Source organism: Trachymyrmex septentrionalis, unplaced genomic scaffold (assembly GCF_001594115.1).
Source record: "Trachymyrmex septentrionalis isolate Tsep2-gDNA-1 unplaced genomic scaffold, Tsep1.0 scaffold81, whole genome shotgun sequence".
Taxonomy (NCBI): domain Eukaryota; kingdom Metazoa; phylum Arthropoda; class Insecta; order Hymenoptera; family Formicidae; genus Trachymyrmex; species Trachymyrmex septentrionalis.
The window spans coordinates 1366698-1384113 of record NW_017305997.1 but is presented as its reverse complement, the minus strand read 5'-3'; the positions used below and the strand labels follow the sequence as shown (position 1 = coordinate 1384113).

Sequence of the window (17416 nt, the reverse complement as noted above, 5' to 3'; positions counted from 1 at the left end):
TTTTTTTAATTTTAAATAAGTTGTATCAATTTTTTATCGATTTTATATTTTAAATAATTTTCTGGAATCTATTTTTTATTTTTTATTTTATATAAATTGTATCAATTATGTTACCGATCCGTCAGTAAAAGTGATAGTGAATAGTTAAATTATAGTATATTTATGATGAAGTATAGCTTGTGTGGGGTACAAGATATACTCATGATCCGTTTCAATTTTGCACCTATTCGCGAAGGATTAATACTATTAAATATTAATTATAAGCTATAGTTATAAAAAAATTGAAACCGTATACTTATAAATGTACATTCATACAATGTATATTCATATAAATAAAATTATTAAAAATAGAAAAATAGACTCGTGTGCATGCAACGCAATATAATCAATAAATCAAGGCTTAATATGTCTTTATTACTTATTAAAAATTATTAAAATATTTTATATTTACTAATTGAAACGTTTATTTAAAGTACATATTTCTTATTTTATGTTTTAAGTAGATTTTCGAAAACAATTTCTTATTTAAAATAAAAGATAAGTTATTTTTCAATTTTAAATACAAGTTATTTTATATTTTAAATAATTTCTTGTCCTATTGTTTATTTAATATTTGAAATAAGTTCTTGGAACCTATTTTATATTTTTTATTTTAAATAAGTCGTATCAATTACTTTACCGACTCTTACGATTTTATATTTTATAATAAATAAGTCGTATCGGTTATTTTACCGAACTCTGCAAAAAATTGTGAAGATGAGATTATTAACTTACACAACAATTTAAGAAACAGCCAAAGCTCTAAGAACCGTTTAAATCGCTCATAAATCCACCACGTCTTCCTTTTTAACTCGTGATAGTGAATCTTGTATCAGAATTGGATGGATAACTCTTGATCGGCATCTTACGCAACGAACTTATGTACTTTGCTCTGATAAGATTATTTAGTTTTTCTGGTTCGCCTCAATCTAAATCGAAATGAACATCGTCAGTCCGAAAACGTAATACTCCTTAATCAGGGGCTCGAATAATCCGGTGAAGACATAGGCCTCGGGATTAGGCGCGTATATATCTTCGATAGAAGCAGGATTCACACGGGGCAAGTCGAATCACGTCTATAAGGGATAAGCCCCAAGTGGCCGTGCGTGTCTTTAGTTTTCTGAACAGAATTCGCATCGGATACTTTTTCAGCAAGGAATCATCTTCGTTTGAGAATGATAAATACGTTATATATAAATAATAATATTTATAAAGTATATTTATAAGCAATATGAATAATATGTATTTATAAAAAATTTTATATAAACTTTCGAAGTAACTTTCGATAGTACTTAAAAAAAAAACATTTAAAAACACTTTTTCTAATTCTTCACCTCAAGTTCTTCTTCACTTTTGTTTCTTGCATGTCGTTAACTTTGGAAGAAAATGCAAGTCTTAATTATTATTTATCGGTTATTATTATATTCCGTTACATTAAAGAATATTAATATTCTCCCATTCTACTTATTTTAGATACTTTTCTGCACGTTATTAATATAATAGAATTGTATATATGTATGTATGTATATATATATATATATATATATATATACATATATACATACATTTATTGTTATAGTTTATAAGTTTTAAAAATAAATTTGCCATAACTAATTAAAAATTTATTTAATTTCCCGGAAATTTTGTTTGGTTTAAAATTTAGAATTTAAATACAGCAACATGTTTTAATATTGAATAGTAATTTAATATTACATAGTATCAACCGAGTTCAAATTGGAGAATATTTTATTCTCTATACACATTTTTTATTTTTATAAACTTCATGAAAATGTCTTCCAGTTTTTTCAGTTTGTCATCATTTGCTCTGACGGAGCTCGTCTTTTTTCGGCAAGCGCACGACGTGTGCTTGTCGCACATTTTTTTGCAACCTCTTTGGTTTGCTCTCTCTTTCTCTATCCATGTAATCGTAATCTTTTTTTTTGCACACTCGTCTTTCTCTATCCTATCTGCCATCGTCTATCTTGGATAATTTTCTCGTTTTCTCATCATGATTTCTTCGTCCACGTTCGAAATGCATCTCATTCATAACGTTGGATTTTAATTACATATTTTTTTCACGTACTTCTCATTCTTCTCCTCATATTTTTTTTTTCTTTCTCTTTGACATCCGTCGTAGTTAGGAGAACTTTATAAGAGAAGAACGTAAAATTTCGACTGAAAATAGCGATATGTGTTATGCAAGCTAAAACTTTTTATTTATCCTGACCAAAGTAAAACATAAAATACAATTAAATAGTACAAAGTAAGATAAACTTGTATTAATTTCTAGAACATATTGTTTTTTGAGTATTGTTAAATATTTTCTTTTAATATAAATATACTTAAATATAGAAAACAGCAATTTTTTTATTTACTGTAATAATAATAACAATGATAATTGATAGATATATTTAGTGCAAAATATATGTATTATAAAAAAATCATTATATTAAAATAATACGTTATTTTTATTGCTGCATTTAGTGTTAAACTTGCAATATATTTATACTTTAATCTCTATATTAACCTTTTGAATCGGAGCTTTTTACCTATATTAATTCATAGAAGATCTTGTTTTCTAAAGATCACTGCATTTCCAATTCTGACTTCAGAATGCTAAAGTTCAAATTTAAAAAAAAATCTAATTATATCATTAAATTTCGATTTTAGATTTTTGGTATTTCTGAGCTTGAAAATATCAAATTTTAAAAATGTATACGAGCTCTATAAAGGAGAATGTAGTGTCAAAGAGTTTATAATTAGAATTTGAAAATCAGTTTGAAAGTCAGTTAAATGTTTATGTAGCATTGATGAACTTTATGTAAACGAAACTGGAGAGTTGATATTACATCGCATTTTAAAAATCCCTTAAAACCAAGGTCATAAAATTATTTTTTTTAAATTCTGTCCATCATATTGAATCTACCATTTTGAATTTTTTTATTTTTGACCTCAATTTGAATAAAACATTATCTTCGACATTATCAAATTACTGCATAAGCCAAGTTTTATAAAAATCAAGAGAGCAATTTATAAAATAAAAGAAGGTGAGCCCGAATGAGGGATTACCGATCGACAAGGGTTAATCAGAATTGATCTTGTTATTTATGTTTACTCATACTACATATGTAGATAATCAATGTCATATATAAGAAAATTAAAATATATTTTCAAATTTTTTTGCAACTGAAAACATTCCTTTTGATTTCTTTTAATATAGTAAGACAATATCGCGGCGATTTAATTTTATCCTTCTACTTCAGAATCTCACGTTTAATTATATTATAAGTAACTTTTATATAGGTATTAAAATATAGGTATTAATAATAATATTTCGTTGTATATTAATATTTTGGATACAGACGTGATTTATTTATATTTTATATTATTAAATATCTTCGCATAAATTTAATTTTGACACAATCAAAGTAGAAAGCTGAATGGATAATGCTCCTCCATCTAACGCCATGCTTTTATGATTCAATAACGCATTCCGTGTTACATATACACATAGGCAAATGCCGTGGGTTATAAATTATGCCAGGAAACTTCGCGAGAAGAATATTGGTGGCGCACGCAAAACTAAACAAACCTTTCACGAGGATCCTAATGACACGTAACGAACGCGACTGACACGAACTATGCTCGAACTTCACAACGCGAGGGGGTAACTTTCGTGTAAATACTGAAGAGGCAGGGAGAAATGCAAGAAAGTCGAGCGAAATTACCCAGAGGTGAAAGAGTATGAAAATTAATTAATTATAATATTGAGGTGCGTCAAGCTGTTAAACGATGTTCAATAGTTTCATCAAAGGATGACGTATGAAATATACCGAGGGGTCGAAATCTTTTGGTTACTTTTTAAAAAAAAAGGAAAATATTGTCACTTACAATTAATAATTTATTGAATACATTTAAATATAAATTTGAATATAAAATTCTACCTTTATTTCTATCTTCAAATCGATAAATATTAATTTGGTGTTAGATAATTGACAGTTCTATGATATATCATTTTATCTTTTTAAAGAGAATTAAAAATACTACTATTTATATTTGATTCTTTTAAAGTAGCTTTATTCAATTCTTTTTCGAAAGGGGCGTACGCTTGATACTTTTTTTTACCTTTCATCCTTATGAAAGAATGTTGAACCGTGTGTATTGTTTGACCAATGTCACAACAATTCGTCTATTTACCGTCATTTGTTTGTTGATCGATCGCGATGCGTCGACCACCATCTCCTGTCAAACATTCGTTTAAACGGTAGACTGGCCGTTCTCGCGATCTCTCCCCGAGCATCGACGCGGTATCGTGGCACGATCTCGACAAATTATTCGGTAGTTATCGCCCTCCCCATCATGGACGACACTAGATTGTACAAGTACTATCGAACATCCGGATACGGTTTGAATTCGCTGGTCAGAAATGCGGATCGATTAGGTTAGATCTGGTTTCGTCGAGGACTTTAATTTTTCACGCGAACCGTACTTTCAGATATACCGATTTCTCATCGCTGATTATAATCTAAGACGATTCTTCAACTTAAGTGTTTATTGCGGAGCGGTGACTTTTGTTACTTTCATTTTTGTAGTAATTATGGCCATCTGTTCGATAACGGTGAGTTTATTATAGAATAATTTTAATTAGAGGACAGATAACGGAATGATTTTACTTTTTTGTCGTGCGCGTAGCAATTATTTTATTTTATTAAGCTAATAAAATTTATCAGATAATTAACGAAAAGAGTTTAGATTAGTCGTTAAAAACTTGCCTGTTCATTAACTTTATTCATGATAGCAAGCATCTCTACGAATTATTTGATAGAGAAAATTCAAGTGAGCTTATTATTCTGGCAATTAATTTGCATATGATACCGTATGACTCGATACAATAATTAAAACGCCATGACAATACGAGTACACGATTCTATAATTAATTGTTTGCTTTAAATCCAACGTAATAATATTATTTGTGTGCGTGTAATTAATCAAGGAACAATAAACGATCGACGTCGCGGAATTATCGATATATTCCCTTTCGCATCGTGATCAGGTTTTGAATAGATAATGCTCACCGTTATATATGTCGTAACGAAAGAAAACGAGTCACGTATCTTTCGAAAGCCTTGCCAGCGCCAAACTCTCTTGCCGGCTTAAAGAAAATGTAAACAACTTTGCGGGACAATCACTTGAATACTGATATGTCCGCGCACGTGCCACGTTGTAACAAATATAATTCTTACACACATAAAATATATCATATGCCTTCAATCTCGGCGAAGAGGGTTTCAGCTACATATCTCCCAATAACGTTTGCTTTAATCCTTATCGGCGTAACGACGTTCAGAAGTTACAACTTTGAGCTTGAAAAATTTGCAAACACATAAAAGTTTTTACTGACCTTTTATCCGCTGTTATCTTTATTTCATGATATTTATGTCTTAATAAAATAGTTTCTATTCAGAAAACATGCGATAATTTTAGAACAATTTGTTACTATTTTTAACAAGATAAGCATACAATAATAGGGAATATTAATATAGAATCAGAAATAAATACAAAAAACATAGAAAGATTAATTTAATATATTAATTGTCTTAAATATTGAACTCTGTTTTCATGCCAGGGTTTAAATATGATGACGTTGAACAATACACTTTTTCGTGAATTGTTCGAAAAGGCGGAGAAGGTAAGTTAGGCAGTTTTGGCAATCACAGCTAAACTGACATTTGATCGAGGCTAGAGCGATATTGAACCTCCACACTTTAAAAGCATCAATTGCCAATAATTTGTAGAAGTTACCACGAATGGAAAGTGTCGTTAGCATCATACCTCCGTACAAATGTATTCACAAGCATGTAAGTTTATTAAAAAATGTTTAAAGGATACGATTAACGTTTTCGTCCACGCTGTGCTAATAATTTCAATCTCTAGTTACAACGAATGAACGTGTTTCAAGAGAAAACGAAGAAAATGGTAGGTTTCGATAATCTACTCGTTCGCTACTCTTACTAATTATATTTTAATGTCCGGCTATCCGGATTTTGTCGTAACAGTTACGCAAAGAACAATTGGAATTGGAAATAATGAACAGCAAAATGTCGTGTATCGAGAAGTTATTGAAGCCCGAGGTAAATTATTTGTCACGATAAATGAGATACATTGTGCGGTCGGGTCGTTAACTAGAGTAAATAAAAAAACATTCTCGTTCCAAACTTGAGCGTTATCCAGGCGTGTATCCTTTGTCACCTTTCAATTCAACGCTATTGATAAAAATAATCGATCCACAGCTCACTCGCATCCCTATTCAGAATTTACGCGCGATCATCAACCTTAAATAATTCAATAACCCGCAGATCCCAGAGATGAATACGATGAAACTCGCAGAAACTCTTACAAAGGGTTATATTATATACGAATAACCCGTGTGCCAATCACGAACTTGCTTTTAATTAAAATTTTGCCGTCGTCGATGAATGAGAGATTTAATAAAACGCATTTATGCGATTTTCCGCGTATACGCGTGGGATATTGTTACGATAGAAAGGAGTATCTCTTTCGCTACACGCGAGGACGACCTATAAACTCTGAATTACCAAAGGTCGTATAAACGTATCATGGTCTCTGCAACTTTCGGTCGTTGCGTCGGGCATTAGATCAGTCTCGGTATATCCGGCAGGTAGTCGCGCTCGATTGGCGGACATAAAATTAGATTCGACCCCTATCTTGGACCTTTCTGTGGCTATCCGAGCCACATATTTATCTTTCGCGACGAGATATATTTTTACTCATTTTATTAACTCTTTCTGAACGCGGATATTTCGATGCTTTAATTAAGCGTGTCATACTTTTATTTCTTGCCGACGATAAAATTGATATTCAACGTTTAATTGATATTTAACGTAAACTTCCAGATTAGTAAGTCATTGGAAGTATTATTAATAAGACGATATCGCAAATTACGATTCTTATCGCCAAATGATCTATACGATTCTATACGATAATATCGGTGATAATTGATGAAATAATGAAATTGTGCAAGTCAGGAATTTTCCGCTTTAGCTTAATTTCTTTTAATCAATATGTGACGAATCTTTTCCGCGATACATGCATCATTATATTGTGTAAATTAATTCATTTACCCCTAATAAAATATTTATTGTTGATAAAATTATTGACATGTAATAATAATGTATATTGCATTAATTGAATATTGTCATTAAAATTTGTTGATAGTAACTATATCCGATTATTATGCTGATAATGTATGTATTATTACAAACATTATATATATAACTCTATTAATAATAATCTCTCTAGGAACAATCCGAATGGCGTCGTAGTAGATCACCAAAGGTATATCATCGCTCTATTAATATAGAAGCATCAAAATAACAAGCGAAAAAGAAGAGATATTTATATGTAAAATCCAATGAAATTTTATTCTCCATTTTATAATATTTATGATGTTTTCATTAGCGATGTATAATTGCTATAAACGTAATGTTGTCTCACTTTAAACATGTAATATAAATTTTGTGGAATACAGTAGACCAATAACATACATTTTCACATATTCTCGTTAATGATATTTAATTATAAACATTTATGACCCCATCCGGTTTGATAAACGTCTCAATATTATATTAGATCTAAAATTGTATTAGATCCGTTCGCTGTATTTGTGGATGTAGAGCACAAGTTATATATATCTGTTATAATAACACGGTATGAGTTAGATGAATTAATATAAAACTTAATGAATGAATTATAACTTTATCTCATTTGATAATATTTCGAAAACATTTTCACGTAGCAGAAAAACAGTTGCAAACAATGGTTTTGTCATCGAAGTATCGTTGTTCTGCGTCCTTGTTCAAACACGCGTAATTTTCGTATTATCACATGCAAAGCAGTATAAATCGTGACCTATTAAATAGACTGTATCACGTGGAAACGCACAATTTTTCTGACAAAATTTTTGCGCTGAAATAGGCGGCGACACGGGATGCTGAAATTCTAGTACGTGCCGAAACTCGGTGAAAAAAAATGTGACCATCTTTTTTGCGGTCGACCACATGTGAACGACGAGTGCTGTTGCGTTTTGTAAAAAGTAAACGCCATAACGTCGCTTACGTTACACTCTTCCTCTTTTCCATGCTTCGATATTCAACCATTTTAGACCGTGTTATTTTAGAACTATCGTATTCACGATAGTTAAAGGCGATCATACAGGACCATGTGGTACCATTTTTTTCAATACTTTTCGTTACACGTGTAATAATATATTTATAGATATACATATATTCGTTTGATTATTCATTCTATTATATCTATTCGATTATTCATTCTTAATATGCAAAAGTCGAATCGATAATACATTACGATCTGTCAGTTGAGAAATTGTCAATTAAAGGTCGATTAACTTGAACTTTCAGAAATACCAAATTCACAATCTTGCTGAAAATTTTATTTAATCAAATGAATTTTCCCGAATTTCCCATTTCAGTGATGGTAATAGAGAAATCAAACCTTGGTTCCACAAAATAAAAAATGTATTATAGTTATTATATTAAAAACGACGATTCATTTAATATAAAATTAATCGAATAATCCTTGAGATCGAGAAGTTGCTGAATATATAGGTAATATATACGTTACGTAATAATAAGAGCTATTGTGAGCACAACACTATTGTTTCGAGACAATAACCATTGAAGTTTAACACTATTACTCCAACTTGGAAATAAGAAAAGACAATTTAGCATGATTACAATCTACCGAACTTTAACGTCTATTATATCAAGATGATCACGCGCGCGCGCGTCAAGTTAATGTGTGTGTGTGTGTTTGTGCTACACGTGGTCGTTGCGCAAAACTGTGCCGGTGCAAAATGTATCATTAATGTATGTACTTCCTACAACTTTAGCCACAATAAGTTCACATTGCGGAAAAACGGAAAGAAATCGGAGATAAGAATGCTATATCGGATTATATGTACAAATATAAATAATTCGCGTTTCCTTCCATTTTGGGGAATTATTTAAATAAATTATTCAATTATTTAATTGAGAATACACACACACACACATTAACTTGACGTTTAAACACGAAAAGTCCCATGGAAATATGTATTATATTATTAACAATTTTTTGTAAACCTTACAAAAACAGAGAAAAACTAAGGATATAATGTGAACTACTTTTATCTTTCTAAATTGAGCCAATACAATATCTTTTAAATTTAAAATAATGTCTTATCCTATTCAACCTACATTTGGTTTATGTACAAACTTCTATTTCTATTTCCTGATTAAAGTTGACTCACCCCCGATGCCGACCGATCGCGCATCATCCCTCTTCTTTTCTCGCCTAAGCTTACGGATGTCGCCAGTAGTGCCGGTCCGAACTGTCGCGGCGCAACGAGTCTGGCTACAACCGTCTGTTTCCACTTTCGATCCCCCGTTACGGCAGGGGTTGGAGAGACTGGCTCAGGAATTGAACGTGGCTACGTGGCGTACGAGAACAGGGTCTTTGCTCCCGTTTAATATTTTAGCCAGTCCATTGGCTGCTGCCGCTCGAGACATCGACATGCGCTCTGGCTTTCGGCTCGTTCCGTTCCGCTCGGCACGGTACGGCACGGCACGATACCGCACAGCACGGCATGGAACGGCACTGCACGGCACGGCACGGCACGCCGTGCCGCGCCGCGCGCCATGCTGTTCGCACGCCTCGTTACGTCAGGCCGGACTTGCAGCTCCGGGGTGCAATCTAACGAATGCGCTACGCGGCATCCGATATCGATATGGGGATGAGACGGATCGATTCGCGCCGCGCCGCGCGCGCTCGCCCTGTTTATTCGGTCATCGATCCCGCACCTATCGAACCGCAGTGGCCGCTTACGGTTCGGGAAGTATTGCATTCCGATTCGTGAGAACAGCCCTCGAAAGGACCTCGTTATAAACAGTAAATCGTTACCGTATCGTTAAACTCGGATTTCTCTGTCTATATCCTCTTCCCTAGCGTGTAAAATCGAATTGAAGATAACAAGGGAACTGTTAAAAACAGTTGGAGTTCTGAAGAAATGCGGCATCTTATGCGGGAACTTTAATTCTACAATATCGCTCGGTTATATCACCACTTTCTTTTTTTCCTATGATTTCTTTAGAATCTGAATTGATTTGATAGTTGTTTTTCAAAGTGCCTCTGCATGATTCGCAATTCGCAAATGCTGACGCAGGATGACCATCATACACGCGGATGAAAATTAACCGCACGCAATAAAAAAATGAATGCAAATTGTTGCATTTGATAGCATCAAACAGCATGATATTTTATAGAAAAATGGTTAGATATTTATACTACTTTCTTTTTTTTTTATTAATTTTTTTTTTTAGATTCTGAATTGATTGTCGTTTTTACAGAATTACCACAAAACTGGAAGTCAGAGAAATCAGAGAAATGTCAGGGAAATTGAAAACAATTAGGGTAGATTAGGGAAAGTTAGGGAATTTTCTGGAAAATGAAAATTTTTTACTTTAAAGAAATTTATATTAATATGCGTTATAATCACACCTACGTAGTTTTAAAATACTACTAACTTAATGTGATAAATGCAATCAGTGTCAGCAACATTAATGATAATTTACATTGTTATGTTAAATTTCTCCAGCAACAAAAAATATTTGACGATTTCCAAATTAGGACAAATATACAACAAAAGTTCGAAATATTATTGAAGACATAAAAAACAAAATTATCTGGAAATGGGGAAAAGTTATTGAATTCTATGACAAAGAATTTGTGACGATCCTGTTTTTATACGACACGAAACAATTTTTACAAGAATAAAACGTATTCATTTGATATCATCAAACATCTTTGGATAACAGCTAAATGGTATTCGATATTTTAAACTTATGATATATGGAGCCGCATTTGATGCTTGTGGGAACTAACGCGAGGGAATACATCATGTTTGCCCGATGTAACATTGATGAATGGATTATAATCGCGAAGTTCAGGACCGATCGTAAAGCTAATTCTTTTTTGCAAAATATTTCACAAGCCGCAGATCATGTATTAACGTATAATATAAAGGAATAATTGCTGACTTAATATGCGAAACTGCGACAAATTTTTATCCTTACGTTAAATATTGTGATACCGCGCGTTTGTCTTAGATATGTGGTAAAAAAATATTGACAATTTTTTTTTATGTTTGACTTGAAAATTCAGCGGAAACGTGCTTCCCCTGCTCCTACTCTCACTTCATCTCCGTGCTACGATCTCCGGATTTTTAAACCTCGTGAAATGGCAACCCTAGTGTTGACGTTGGAGAATCGGGTATAGAGTAGCTTCTATATCTACCGTACACTACGTGGTCACTGAACCGTGCGGAGAATTTTTAAAGTAGAAGAAACCTTACAGCATACAGACTATTGCTGGCACAGCACAGACGTCTGAAAGCGTAACTTGTGTGCTTCCTGCTTGCTGTAAAGCCGCGTGTCTACATAATTAAATTTACTATATAGTAAAGCTATAGCATTGTGACGTAAAGTCAAAGTTAGTTGGCAGCGGGGTTTAACAGATTTAATAAGGTACTTAATAACGACGAATATTAAATTTCAAGTGCAATTCAAAATATTTTTGAATATAAATTCAGAAATGTCTCTATCTACGCACAAAGATTGAAATTGAAGAATTGAATGATTGATCGATGTTTGTGCTTTTGATACGTGACTCGACTTGGCTTCTTTTGTCACTCATCGACTATAGTCAGTAAAGCCGTATGTTTGCTGATTGGCATTTTGTGCCGACTGGCATAGATCGATTGACACGTATTCTGTAACGGGCAATGCCCAATGAGCTTGTTGATCGTTAAAGCCGATTATAGTAAAGAAGCAGAAGACGTCTTAAGCAGAAACAGTCTCGCAAATTAAATGAAAATAGATTTACTAAAGAAGAATATGAGCAGAAATATGAACGTAGCATGATGTAATGGTGTTTAAGATTAGATCTCATTGAAAAATGTACAATTTGTTAATATCATCCTTTTTTTTATCCACAACATGATTACTAATGCAATTTAAAAAAAAAACTAATTATAAACGTCTTTTAGACTGACAATAATAAATTAAATAAGGGGAAGACTCCTGCTTTTTATTTATAGAATTGACAAACGTATTTGCAAATTTACACATAAACATTGTCAAGCATTAAGATCTCTCTTATTTGAAAATAAATGACTTTCATAATGTATTTAGCTCCTCAGGATTTATTCAAATTTGAGTTTGTTTAATATTTTACGCTACAAAAGTAGTTCACCGCGATGCAAATGCGGTCGAGAGATGCGCAAATGGCTAGTGATTATATATTTTATAAGAGGCTTGGCAGTCTTTCGCAGAGTGATTGACGTGTTATGCCAATATATTTTGCAATTTTAGAAATAGAAGTGGTAATACAATTTGAGAATGACTTTGGTTGTAGACGGAATTACACGAAAACCCCATTTATTCTACGTGTCGATAAGCCTTTGAGAAATCGATCGTACCGCAGCAGGGTAGGTTGTTTATGCAAGTGTCGGTTACGTTACCACGCCGATAGCCTCGTTTGGCAAGTGTCTCGCGTCGCCATGCTTTACCGCGAAATAACCCAATAGCTCTGACACGTATCTCTGTAACGTTCGAACTTCGGAAATTTCGGACACGCGGCCGACAATGATTTCGCGTTTATGGACGTGGTTTTCGCACTTGATTCACGAGGATTTCACCTCACTATACAGTGTAGAACAAATTGATGAAAATCAACCGATACTACCATATATGGTACAGATTTAACGCAAAGAGGGAAAATCTAAAATTCAAGATAAGCAATATATCATTGCTCTATATTTGTTGTTAAACATATATTTTATTTACAAAGGGATTATATATCTATACAAAATAAATATAACTGTACAAGGAAAAACAGCTTCGTTGAAATATTTAAAAGTTTAACTGGACATATATCTGAAAATATTTTTGTTAGACTATTAAAATAATTGTACAGGACGCTCAAGCATGCTGTGCAAAAAGTTTTTGACATTCTAGCAACAGTTTGAACAGTCCTGCGCCAATATTTGATGGTCCGATAAAATTATTTTTATAACTGTATCTGACTAAATTTGCAGATATTTCAGTAAAACCGTTCTCTCTCCGTGTACACCTACAGAAAGGCAGATTAAAAAGGAATTATTTCATTTTCGTGAAGGAATGAACCTATTTCAGTTCTCGACCATTCCGTAATTGATTAATTTTCAAGGCAATCACAATCTCGTGTACATTGTGAATAGAGTTTTAGGAGTAGGAGAAAGCGATTTCTGGGTTAGTAGGTGGTTTTTCTTATCCGGGCAAGTAGTAAGCATCTGGAATATGGTCAGACTCACGGACTCTTGACAAATATCCCGGGTGACGCTTGGCGAACGAAGAAAATCCGATTGTGTCAGTCGCCTATGTACCCACGAGGAACTTGAAAAATCGATGGTAACTTCTGACAACGGCCCGCGAGAGCCGCGCGATCCCCCTTTTCGTCTGTTCTGTCGCCCTTCGTTTTGGCACCCGCTTTTCGCCACCTCCCGAGAACGCTGTCTACGCAACTATCGACTTTTTCGTGGACGTGAGAGAAGGAAATGGGTGAGGGAATGGGCTGGGCAGGATATGGTAGCCGACAAGCAGCTTCTGAAAAATGCCCCTGGAGCGTGACTACCCTCTGCTCTTTTACTTTTTTTTTTTCTCTCTTCTCTTCTTCGGCCTCGTCCAGCCACCAGCATCGTGCGATGCCCACACCAGGTGGCGGCGGGAGGATTCGGAACGAATGGGCCACACGTGTGCCGCGCATTCTCTTTTTTCTTCCTTCCTTCCTTCCTTCCTTCCTACCTATCCTCCTACCCTCTTACCCTCCTACCCTCCTTCGTTCCATCCACCCTACGCCCCGCATCGTCAATTTCGCAGCTCGCTACTGGCAAGCAAGGCAAGTCGAACTCTCTCCTTGGAATTGTGATTTACACTTGTCACGGCGTCGCCTGCCCTGTACCACGTGCCGCGGACATTTGGCACTTTACTCCTTTACCTTGTCGCGATCGGAAATTCGAAAATCGCGTGTTTCCTCTGTGTTTGTGCATCAGGATTGTATTAATAAATACAAACTTACTCGGCTCAAAGAAAATCAGACGGACAATTTATATTATTAATTTTCAATGCATTAAAATCTGAAAACGAATTCGAATTATAAATGCCAATTCGAATTAGAAAATTTCTAAGCAATTTCATTTGTCTATATTACTATGTATGGTAGTTCAGTTGCGTTCCTAAGTCGGAAAAATAATTTCGGCAGACTAAGATAATTTCGCAATTTCGAGAGACTACAAACGTGATATACAGGGTGTATCTGAAATAATACCCACTAATTATACAGTGCTATTCTTAATAAAAAAAGAACTGAGTCGAAAAGTCTTCATTTTGCAATTTTGGCAATAGATAACGGGATATTAATTTCTAAAGATTGCCGAATAAATGATAAAATCGATATCATACAAGACAATTTTAAGATATCTTTCAATGTTACTTATGAAATATTTTGAAGATATTTCTTAAAGAACTCTTAAAGATATTCTTAAAGTTGTCTTATACGTTGATTTTAGACCTTTCGCTCATTGGGTAATTAAAAAAAAGTATTGCGAAAATTGTAAAATGGTAGAGGATTTTTCGTGTTCTCAGTTTTTTGTTAGGAATAGCACTATATGATTAGTGGACGTTATTTCATATACACCCTGTATAAATTCACGAAATTATTTAAAGCATTGAAGATCCACAGCTTCGACTGATATAGGCACTGCTTCTTATTGTGTGTTCACGTTATACGATTCTAATAAATCGTTTATTATAATTTATATTAAACCTTATTATCTGGCGATTACTTTATTATGTTCTCTTCTTTAATTAAAAAAGATTTTTCTGGTTTTTAGAAAACAAAGTAGCTTAATACAGATTTAGTATTTTAATGCAGATCGCGATTACAATTAAGCTCTAAAAGCTTAATGCACTTAGAATTTATTAGTTCGCCAAATGCTACCATTTTGTGCCCAGTCTTTAATTAATACAGGTGGTGTACTATCAGTCCACCATCTGCACTATTGTAATTTTATGAGGTAGGATAGAATTGAATACCTTTGGCTTTAATTGTATTTTACGTTATTTATCGTTATCCACTGCCGTATAAATTGTTATAATGATAACTGTATTTTTATTATTTTCTTTATATAATATATGGATATATTCCATTGATATATATATATATATATATATATACGTGCAGAGTATAATTGTAAATACAATTCGGATTTGCTAATATTCGGATATCCTGATAATTAATTCGCTGAATTAGCCGATTATCCGAATTCAAATATCCAAATTATTGAGTCGAATCTTAATGAAAATCAGATCCTAATCTACAAAGGACTATACCCAGTTTTATAGGGGAATTTGGGCCCCGGATGAACAACTTTGAGACATACCTAAAATTTTAAGGTATCAAAAGAAAATCAAAAATTCCATAAGCCTAACTTTATAGGAGAGGTTTCCTGAGTGCTAGAACTATCCAAAATTCGTTACTATCACCATTTACTACTAGTCTTATCCCAATTTCTCTGCGTCCAGGGCACTTCCCCGCGGTGATGGCGGTAACAGATTATACCAAAGACATTGAAGTAATATCTAAAATGTATTTGGTACAGTTCATTAATCTGGTTGATAGTTATATGGTATCTGAGATATGCCCAACACTTTGACGAAGACATCTATATACCAGCAAGAATAGTTAATGATGTTTTACTTTTAGAGAGTTCCGATGAGGAAGCTGTAGAGAGATAAGATCCATATATTGACTACATTTCAATTAGGCAATTAAAACTTTTTGTTTCATACTTTGAGTGTCTCTCTGTGTCTCCTTATTATCGATTAATATATATCATTTATAACTATTCATTTGGGATCCAAACAAGATTTTATTTGTCTTCGTCAAGATTGGACATATTCAGATAGTAGATGATTCGAGAAATCAAATAAAACCAGTTTTACGTGGTACACAATACATGGTCATAATAACAAACAACTTTGAATAGCACTCAAAGGACTCATTTTACAAAGTTGTGCATATGGAACTTTTTAATCCTTTTTTTATGCACTACAATCCTAGCTAGGTCTCAATGCTATTCAGCCGGGGCCCAAATTGGATATAGTTCTTTATTAATTCAGATTCGAATTGTCTACTACAAGAATAGATAGAAAACTGATTGCTAAGGTGGCTAGAATTTATTTAGCTTTCCTCCTAGCTATGTTTCTTCCACTGACTTTGAAAGACTGCTTCTCCGGAAAATATCGTTACAGTCGAAAAAAGCTATTATTTGTGTTTGCACGCAAATTGATTGTTATTTTTTAAATTTAAAAATAAAAAGTACATTAAACTTTTATTTTTTCTAAAAAAAATGTTTAAAAAAATTTTTAATATATTTATTTGTGTAATATATTATAAAATATGTGTAAAACTTGTGTTATAACTTTAATAATTTTGGCATATTATGTTTCGCAATTAATTTGCGATACCATAAATTCAATTTTTTTACATATATTAAGATTTAAATTATTTACACAATTGAAATATCTGGATTTGAGTAATCGGATAATAAATATTTAAATAATTTGAATATTATATTATTCGGATGTTTATATTCTGAATATAAAGTAAAAGATAATTTTGATTAGTTCTCTTCTATTGTTATCAATTATAAGAAAGCTTAAAGCTGCTGCATTCAAACAAATATATTGCATGGATTTAATTTCCTTTTAAGACACTCACTTTTTTTAAATCTTCTTCACGATGATTTTTAACTTTTCTCTATTAAACAAGTCAAACACATCTATACAATCAAAAGATTAATTATTGATATATTACCTGTTATTAAACCACTGATATATTACCTGTTATTAAAAAATTTTTTAGAATTATTACGGGACATACGAAATAAACTAATGTTTGTCGCGGTTTAAAGGACTCCCGTTATAACGATGTCTCTCAGAAAAAGATTTTAATCCCTCAAGCGACTCGCCGGAAATCCGTCTTCGTCCTTTCTTCTCATCTCTCGCGAAGAAAAGCAGCCCGTCGGCCCTCTTGGATCTTCGTCGGGTCGGGTAGAAGCCCGAGATTCTCAGATGAATAATATCTAACGTCGTTCTAGGATAAATTGTCGTTTGGATGTTGTACGTCATCCCTCACCGTATATATATATATATATATATATATATATATATATATATATATATATATATATATATATCTATAT

The 17416-nt window shown here is 33.0% G+C and overlaps 2 protein-coding genes across 3 annotated transcripts in view; one reads left to right on the top strand and one right to left on the bottom strand.

Moving 5' to 3' along the window:
• LOC108754856 (arginine kinase-like) overlaps nt 1-9634 on the bottom strand; it is a 14658-nt gene extending 5024 nt beyond the window's left edge. Inside the window, exon 1 of the mRNA XM_018497483.1 lies at nt 9368-9634. The gene's annotated coding sequence lies outside the window, so the exon portion shown is untranslated. The remainder of the gene's footprint in view (nt 1-9367) is intronic.
• Nucleotides 4290-7468, top strand: LOC108754853. Of its 2 annotated transcripts, none has more exons than XM_018497479.1 (7): nt 4290-4421; nt 4535-4657; nt 5666-5728; nt 5835-5897; nt 5974-6015; nt 6096-6170; nt 7360-7468. In XM_018497479.1, exons 2-7 carry the CDS (start codon nt 4637-4639, stop codon nt 7432-7434), a joined length of 339 nt encoding a protein of 112 aa, XP_018352981.1. In that variant the 5' UTR covers nt 4290-4421; nt 4535-4636; the 3' UTR covers nt 7435-7468. The 2 variants fall into 2 exon arrangements, with proteins under 2 accessions (XP_018352981.1, XP_018352980.1); XM_018497478.1 differs by having other exon boundaries at nt 4290-4458.
• Nucleotides 9635-17416: the final 7782 nt, after the last annotated feature.